Source organism: Saccostrea cucullata, unplaced genomic scaffold (assembly GCF_032062105.1).
Source record: "Saccostrea cucullata isolate Sc308-1 unplaced genomic scaffold, CSIRO_AGI_Scuc_v1 ctg14064, whole genome shotgun sequence".
Lineage (NCBI taxonomy): Eukaryota > Metazoa > Mollusca > Bivalvia > Ostreida > Ostreidae > Saccostrea > Saccostrea cuccullata.
This window is the reverse complement of record NW_026919684.1, coordinates 1,626-10,850: the sequence shown is the minus strand read 5'-3', so window position 1 is coordinate 10,850 and position 9,225 is coordinate 1,626. Positions and strand designations below refer to the sequence as shown.

Here is a 9,225-nt window from a genome sequence, read left to right as displayed (position 1 = left end):
AAAATAAAGAGTTTATTATGCTTGAATGTGCTCGGGGTAGTGCCCTACGGCGCACCGTCAAAAAACCAAGTTTTTATTAAAGAATACGCAAGTTTGAATTCAAAATAAAAGTTTTAAATACATAAGATTTGGATTTAAATTATCCTCATTCAATTTCACAATCAATTTTGTGGTCTTTGTAAAAATTTTAAGGAATTTGGTTAATTTTTGGCAGTTTCTCGAGCATTCGAAATGGGAAAGTGGTAAACACAACACACGAAAAATGGCGACGTTTTATGACGTTACGGCGCACAGGAGAGCTGTTCTGTTTTAATTTGATGTTGTAATGACACCTTTAGAAACTTGAAATGACCAAAGAAGAAAAAAAGATAATAAGAATATCACCATATCTGAAGTATATAAATGAAATAGGATTTTTTTTTTAGCGAAGTCTTTTTGATCAAGTCTCTGGGGAGCACAAAGCATACGGACAAACTCCTAATTTAATAGCAAAAGACGCTGTCACAGTAGGCCGCCGATATGAGATTTTCTATTAGTTGAATGGTGGTGAGAATATTGTCCGTAACTTACTAATAAATCTTCAGAAGATCGCATGAGGGTGCCAATTGGTACAACTGTTTATGGAGACTAAAGAATGTGTTTCAATGAAATTCCTAAATTTAAGTCGGACTCATCCAACTTCATTTTCAGCAAGGATAAAACGTGACGCTGTTTTAGACACTTTGACGTTATAATCCATGCTCCGTAAGGTGATACAATACATGGCATAAAATCTCATAATTTTCTTATTTATGTATATATTTATCTGCAATTTGCTGTGTATATTACTATAATATGTACTAAATAATAATGAAAATTTCAGAACGCAGTGATGTTTATTTTTCACACTAGACAACTTGTCCACGATTTTACGGGACAACCCTCGTATGTGTAAAACTGCAATTTGAGGTAAAAAAAAATCACTAGGTCCTTCATACAATTAAAACCACGAAAATTAACCCCCATGAAAATAAGTCAATTCACAGAATTTTTTTTTATTTTTTATCTCTCCCTCTCCGACGTTGACAAAAATTCTTACTTATCTTGTTACACAGGTTCTTGACAACAGCAAGTATATCCGGTAAAATTAAAACTATTATAGTAAAACTTATCAGAAAGACCCCAAAACTTCCTATCTGTACGGCGCTAGGACCAGATTCGTAGACACTGATCAAGCTTCTGTTATAGGCACTGGTGTTTGATTTATGCACGGATAGATTCTTCTTCATCTCTTGTATCCATTCTGCAAGCATATCATAAGTGATAGAGCTTCTGAGTCCCTTTGTTGTATCTGAAAAACAAAACAACCCTTATTTAAGGAGGTTCGATCCTTAGCTTTGAGGAGATTTTGGTCTGGACATTTATTTCTAAAATTCTGCATCATTTTAAAGTTCTTACATTCAACATGGATTCTACAATGCAAATTGAACTATATCCAATGGAAAAAAACGCGATTTAATTCCATTCAAATAGGATTAAGCCATTTTGTGGCGGAAGATTTTTTTAAAAAGCATATAATCAATTTTCCCTTTTTGAACTACATTATAGGTGCAGTTCTGTTAATTTTAGATTCCTACCTTTCCATGCTGGTTGCTAAGAAAGCTGCTTTTGTAGTGATATGTGTAATGCTGGTTCTTTAACATTTATAAGATTATTTCATATATTTTTTTTTCAACGAAATATGACCTAATAATAGTAAGTATGATCTGAAAGTCCACGATAGAAATTGAGCCAACTTTAACATAAAATTCACAATTTTTAAAATACTGTTTCAAAATTTAAATCATTCAGCCCACTTTTGATGTTCTTTTCTGAATATCTAAGATACTTTTGACCAATCTGCTTAAAGTCAGCAAAAGTTAAAGATTTTAAAATAATTTTATTGCTTATAAAATTTTCAGTTCCAGAAAAATCTTAGTTTGTGAGCGCGGAAATGTCAAATAATTGATTATGCGAAGCAACTTTTTCTTTGTCACAATTTTAAAGTGTCTTTTATTAAATAGACTTATAGTTTATTTTGTTCCATGCGTAACTTAGATCAATATATTGGGAGGAAAACGTCGAAGCTATTACTTTTTATTAAGACATAAATTTCAGTGCAAAAAGGTCATATTTAATATTCTGTAGAGCGAAAAAAGCACATTAACCCCATTTCTTTTTATTTGGTTTTTAATTTAGCTATGTGTGTAGAAACTAAAAAATATACTTGACAAAAACGTTTGAGACTTTAAATATCAGGAGCCAACCTCGTTAAATGGCTTATTTTTAGATTTTAAATCAAAGAGTTATACATTTATTTTATCCCCCCGCTTGAAAAACGGGAGGGTATATAGTAATCGGCATGTCCGTCCGTCTGTTTGTACGTCCACCTGTCTGTTATGCTTTGGCGTACCCATCTCTTATCCGCAAATCCTTTCATACCACTGAATTAAATTTGATGAAACTTTTACAGAATCTTTATTACATAATGCCACTGTGCACCTCTCGTTTTACTTTTTGATCCGACACATATTTTGGGGTTTTCCACAGCAAAACATAAACACCGCCATTATATTCATTAGGGAGGCAGGGGAATCATTTAGTGAGCTCATTGCTCACAATATCTCTTGTTACATTTCAAGATTCCGTAAAAAGCAAACAATTATCCCTATGAGATCGATTCGATTATTTGTGCATTATTTTAGTTTGTGGGGATCATTATGTTCCTTTTAAACACAATTCTGTCGGTTTGGAAATATCGAAAATTCCAACAACCTGAACGTTTACATTAATCGTGCCTGGGTGAGAAACTTTAAGAAGAGGGGAGACCCATACAATTTACAAACATTCGTCTCCCATGGCCAGAAATACTGATTATTTACTCAGTGTAATTATTTATTACATACATGTAAGTATTTTTCTGGCAAAACAAAAAATCACATAAAAAATAAATCCAGGGAAATACATTTTTTATGAGATAATAGTACCTTGACACTGCAAACTGGTATGGGTCCACTTTCCAGACATACATGTTATTTTATTTTTAGCATTTGTTGGTTTGTATCCATATCGACATGCATACATGGCTACGTCATTGTCAACTAGATAATCAGCATTTGTTATGTTAGGAACTGGGCCGCATGACGACGCTGAAATTATACAATGGGGTAGAAAAAAACAATATTAGGTGAAATCCTAATTAAGAGATGATTAAGTGCTCCGCCTTAGTTCAAACAATTTAATTCATGTTTTTATTTTCTGATTTTCACAATCTCAAACCTCAAACTCTGCATTGGTGTTCGGTTTTATTGTTTGAATATTCTTTTCGAAAATGTAAAGAATTGTCAGTTATAAGAACAAAAGCCTCCTGACTTTCTTTATACATTTAGACATATTTAGCAATTGATGTAATAATGAAGTATATCATTATGTATGTTCTTGTTGTTTTTTTTTATACAAATAAGTTTTCCTTTTCAAGGTATCAAACCACTTAAACCTATTTAGTTACTTTATGTCAATGATACTTGTAATACATATATATAATTATTAAGGTTAAAAACATACAACATATAACATGTCAAAACAAAGTTGTTTTTTTTTAAAATGGCACTGAATGACAAGATATATAGTGAAATCCTCCTACCATAGCAGATGAGGTTTGTTTTCTGCCACTCAGATTGTAAGCAGTTTATTGAGTTGGTTCCAGATTTTGGAAGAAAACCCTGACGACAGGAGTATAAAGCAACATTCTCAGAGACCATGACGTCAGCGTTAGCAATGGCGGGTGGCTCAGGACAAGATTCTGTAAAGATATATACATCCAGAGAAAAAACTATACTTAGTTGATATTTTTAGAATTACTACAATATATTAATTCATTAACACGATTTACAGATTATGTATACCTTTTTGACTTACAATACTTTAAGAATATAATTTGGTGCATACCTTTAATACAATCTTTTGAAAAGGATATATTTCTAATTTTTGAAAACTAAAGTACATGGGAACATTGGAACAAAAAAAAATCCTTTAATACAATTTAAGACACTATATTTACATGTGCAAAATACATAACGGTCTTGATCCTTACTTATACATTTTAAGTCAGTAGATGGCCAGGTACTGTTTATGCACTCGATGACGTCATGTGTATTTTTCATAGCGAAATATCCCGTTAGACAGTGATATTTTGCTCTATTGTCCTGAACAAAAACTGCTGTATTTTCAACTGCAGGAGGCGTGGAGCAAGCAACTTCATATGAAAAAAAGTTTCAGGATTTTATTTTATTAAAAATTCTGTTAAGAAATATATTTTTTCAATTAGTTATGTAATTTTCACATTTTTCTCATATATTCACAAAAGAGTTACGTACCTCTGCAGAACATTGAAGTTAAAGACCATGTACCCTCTACACAGTTAATTATGACGTCATCTGAACTTTCAGTGTATCCTGATTTACAAGAGTACAACGTCTTGCTACCATTAGTCACTCCTTCATAAACTTTATAAGCATTGTCAATATCAGGAGGGATAGGACAATCTGCATTGAAATATAGTTTCATAATTTCAAATTTAATCTTGGAGGAATATAGTAGCTGGAATAAATGGCAACGAAATTCGAACGAAGAATATGAATTAAATTAACATTTTCTGTATTGTTATTTATGTTTTCGAAAGGTCGTGCAATTTACAGTGATGAACACAATGTTTTATAAAATGAAAAAAAAAATTGTTACACTTTTTAACAGATTTTGCAAAGAAACCTTGCAATGTCTTGTACATGAATATTTAATACCTGTAGAAATGCATCTAGTCTTTGACCAATCAGGCGAGCATAATTCTGTACCATTGCAAGGCGTGCCTACATAGAAAGAAGTTATATTATTTGACAAAAAGAGGTAATTCTTCTTATGATGATGTTCTTTTACATATATACGTAGTCTCTTTATCCATTATCAGAGAGTTTTCACTAGAAAGGTAAAAAATGAATTTAATGTTTTTGCAGAACATTTCATCTCTAAATTCTTTATTTAATCAAAAACTTAATACCTGTTATGTCGATAACTTTAACGATGACTTCAACAACGTCACTTTCTTGATTACTTAGCCCGTTACCCCACTTTCCACCCACGTAAACCAAATGTCCATTTGTATTGGTCTGGGATGGTCTCCAGAGCAGAACTTCTGTCTCATTGTATCCGTATATTATAGCTCCATATGGGTCATTATATGTATCAACCATGACGCTACCACCGGCATGAAATATGAATCCCTCGTTGCTTGGAGATAACACTTTCATCTGATGGAATTAAAGCGGAAAGAAGTGTATAAAAACATGGAAAAGGTATATGAGATGTCATTTTAATTGTATTCTTTTTACCTGTATTGACCAATTTAACTCATGAAGTTTCTATATATGTTTTACATTCCCAGTTGCAATTAAAGAATAAAGCATAACATTTGCTTGATAATAAATAAATTACTAGACAGTATTCCATTAGAAAGTCCGAAAAGTCTTTCATTTTGATGAAAAAATACAATATAGATCTTTTTTAATCATAGAAAAACCTCAACGTATTAAGGACATAGTTTTACAAAGCCACTCAAAACCAAAGTAAAATGTTAAAACTAGCGTTAAGAATGAATATGACCTGTTCAATGCTGGATTATTTTTACACTAAACTTAAACTTTAGACTTACCAGAACAGAAACGAAAGCTGAATCTAAACTATACACCGAATACATGCTTACTCGCTCGACAGCCTTTGTGTCGCTCTTATCCAGTGTGAATTTTGTAGAGAAATGCTTATTACAGGAATCCAGTATCCAGGCCTGGATGTAAAGACTAGCAGTATAGCCCCTAAAGCGTTCTGTTCCCCAACCATCTACTGCACAAGCCACATAATCTGGAGAATGTAAAATCTACACAACCACAGAATACTTCCATATAAGTTTCAGCTTTTCTTGGCCAGTGGTTCTTGAGAAGACGACATTTTTCCTATATATTTCAATGTAAAATTTGGATTCCTTATTGTGACCCCTTGCTATCCCGGGGGTCATGATTTGAACAATTTAGAATCTACACCAGAAACAGAAAGTTTAAGTATTTCTGGATTTGTCCTATATATTTTAATGTTTAACTTGGACTTTCTTATTGTTGCACCGCCCTCCTTCAAGGGATCATGATTTGAACAATTTAGAATCTATAGGTACACAACCGAGCAATGCATCAACATCAGTTTGTGCATCTCTGGCCCAATCGTTCTTGAGAAGAAGATTTTAAAGATGTTTCCTATATATTTCAATGTAAAACTTGGGCTCTTTATTGTGACCCTGTCTACCCCAAAGGGTCATGAATTAAACAATTTAGAATTTACACTATCCAAGGATGCTTCAACATACGTTTTAGCTTTTCTGGCCAAATGGTTATTGAGAAGATGATTTTTCGTTGTTTTTTTTCTAAATAATGCAATATAAAAATTGGATTCCCTTTCGTGGCCCGCCCTTCTCCAGGGTTTATGATTTCAATTATTTAGAATTTACTCAAGGTCAGGATGCTACGTACCAAGTTTGATAAAAATTCTCTCTGTGGTTCTTGAAAAGAAATTGAAACTGTGAAAACTTTACGAACGGACGGACAGCTAGAGAGACAGACGGACAACAGGTGATCAGAAACACTCCCTTGAGCTTTTAGCTCATCTGAGCTAAAAAAAAAAAACTCGAAAGAAGTAACAAACTTCCAAAAAATTAAAGTATATGATGAACAATTTTTTTTATCTTAAATCTAATAGTTATTGATATGATAGAGCAATAACGAACATAAAAACCTTACCAAACATAGATCAAAGACGGATTTCTTGGTCATTAAATGCAAAAACAGATATTTTCATAAAATTGTAAGACTTCTGAATTGAATGTCACACCTACAATGAAATGCCATAAAGAACTCCTTAAATGGATTGTCTTGGGTCTATAATGTGAAATACAAAAAGTTTACAAACTGAGAAAAATTAGGCGTTGAATGATTTCACCTGTGTGAGTTTATTGAACGTGGTTCAACTAATTTTTTTTGTTCTTTGAATCTTTAAAAAATGTTCGTGGGTAATTTTCACGTGTATATAAAGTTAATAAATATGTAGACAGAATAGTTGTTCGTGGAGGATGTTAAGTGGTATATTTAAGTGGACAACGAAATCGAAGATCATTTGGCCGAACATTGGTGATTCTTCAGAACGTGTGAAGTAACAGTCTGGCCGGACGCACCTGCTGCCTCGGAAACATAACCATTGGCCATCTTTAGCTGAACAACAACAAAGTCTGGATTTTCCCCAAGTCCATGCGCAATAGTCTTATAACTGTCTCCTGTTTAAAAAAGCAGGAATGATCAACTTCTTATCTACAACATGACTGAATTACAATAAAAATGTATGTATTTACGATGTAAGAATCGAGGGCATCAGAATTTCTTCGATTTCCGTCCGATAATGAGGACATCTACTTTTTTACTGACTTAAAACATAGCCAGTGCATGTCTGTCTATTGTTCTCCTTTTTAACAGTAATTGTATAATTGCATTTGTGATGTTGTGTTCAGGGAGATTAAGGTATTTCCATCCTCGCACGATGTCATATGTTTTTGCAAAAACAGTTCTTAATTAAAATCTTTGAAAGAATGCTTTTCAATAGGTGTGATGATAAATATTGTTAAGTAAAATAATCTTTAAAATGTATATTTTTCTTTGTTTAATCAATTATTCAATCTTATAAAAAATTTTGACAAGGAAAATAACCCCTTCTCGGGTATCTTTATTCTTAATTGCATTTTTAATGTAAAATAGTTTCCCTGCTATTCAAAATGCAAAAGTATCTTATTAGTAGCAAGTATTTCGGAACTTTCAACATCAGATTTATGTATTTGAACTAGTTTTTACATGATTTTTTTTTAAATATTGTTTTAAAAAATTGTACGATTTTTTAAATGTTGACATATACTTCTGTTTATATATGTGTCTCTCATCGTAAATAATGTGGCAACCTATACATTTTTTGCAATAATTGGTAAATGTATACTATATAATGAAAATGAATGCATTATTCTTTTTTTACTTTGCATCATTAAAATTTCGAGAGGGGAAAGACCTTAAAAGAGAAACATGCGCTTATGGTTTAAAAGAGAACATTTAAACTGCTTCTTCTTACATTCGCTCTCTTTTCTGTTACCAAGGGCAGTGACACATTGAATATTAAAATTCACCACGTGATATCTTTCCTTGGGTAGTTTTATGCATACTAAATTCCGGCACTTGACTTACGGGTAGAATGCTTTGTGCTAAATAGGACACTGTGGTCGAACAAGTTACTGTAAAGCTGTAGAAACTCATACGATTTAAACCTTTTTGAATGTTTTTTTTTTTTTTTTTTGTTATTAACAGTGTAAATAATATTCTTGTGCCAAATAGATCAAATGAGAAAGTGGGAAATGAAAATCTTGTTGTTTTTTTAAATACGCCATTGTTATTCATCCAGTCTGATTTCTAACCCATTCTTTCGATATTAGCTCCACCTCTCATGCATACACTATATTCAGGTAGATGTAAATTATCTGTATTTAGAAAACCATAAGGACTAAAACATGAAATAAATTATTTTCTTACATACTTAGTAATAAATACATGCGATATGGCTGACATTACAATAGCAGATCAATGCCGGTATCACACCCCTAGTATATTAAACCTAAAAAAAACAGTACTTGTGATCATACACATATTTGGGGGGTACATAATTCTCTTAATTTTAACTTTTTGAATGTAATGCTAATCTAACTGATAAATAATAGATTATTTTAAAATTACGGATTGAGGACATTTGAAAAAGAAGCACATGCAGAAACAAACCGAAACTGCATGAGACAATAGACTGTGTACATTTTAAGAAGTCCGATTATTTAGTACTTATTTTCTCCTCAACTTAATGTGTTCTGTATTTTATTACTAGTATGTAATAAATATAATAAAACACACCCTTTCCCACATCACATCCTTCGGCCCTCTGGCTGATATTGGTGTCTCGGGCTGATACAGGATGTGATATGGAAAAGGGTATGTATTATTCTCTATATATTATTGTGTAAAATTATTTTTACATTTAAATTTGGCGTCTAATTAACAGATCTCTTGTAGCGAATATATAAAAGTGAGATTA

The 9,225-nt window shown here is 32.2% G+C and overlaps 1 protein-coding gene across 1 annotated transcript; it reads right to left on the bottom strand.

The window, feature by feature from the left end:
- Nucleotides 1-3,491: 3,491 nt before the first annotated feature.
- LOC134235923 (sushi, von Willebrand factor type A, EGF and pentraxin domain-containing protein 1-like) lies at nt 3,492-5,321 on the bottom strand. Its single transcript, XM_062718101.1, has 5 exons — nt 5,072-5,321; nt 4,818-4,883; nt 4,395-4,562; nt 3,662-3,820; nt 3,492-3,514 (listed from the first exon to the last, which is right to left on the bottom strand). Exons 1-5 carry the CDS (start codon nt 5,319-5,321, stop codon nt 3,492-3,494), a joined length of 666 nt encoding a protein of 221 aa, XP_062574085.1.
- Nucleotides 5,322-9,225: the final 3,904 nt, after the last annotated feature.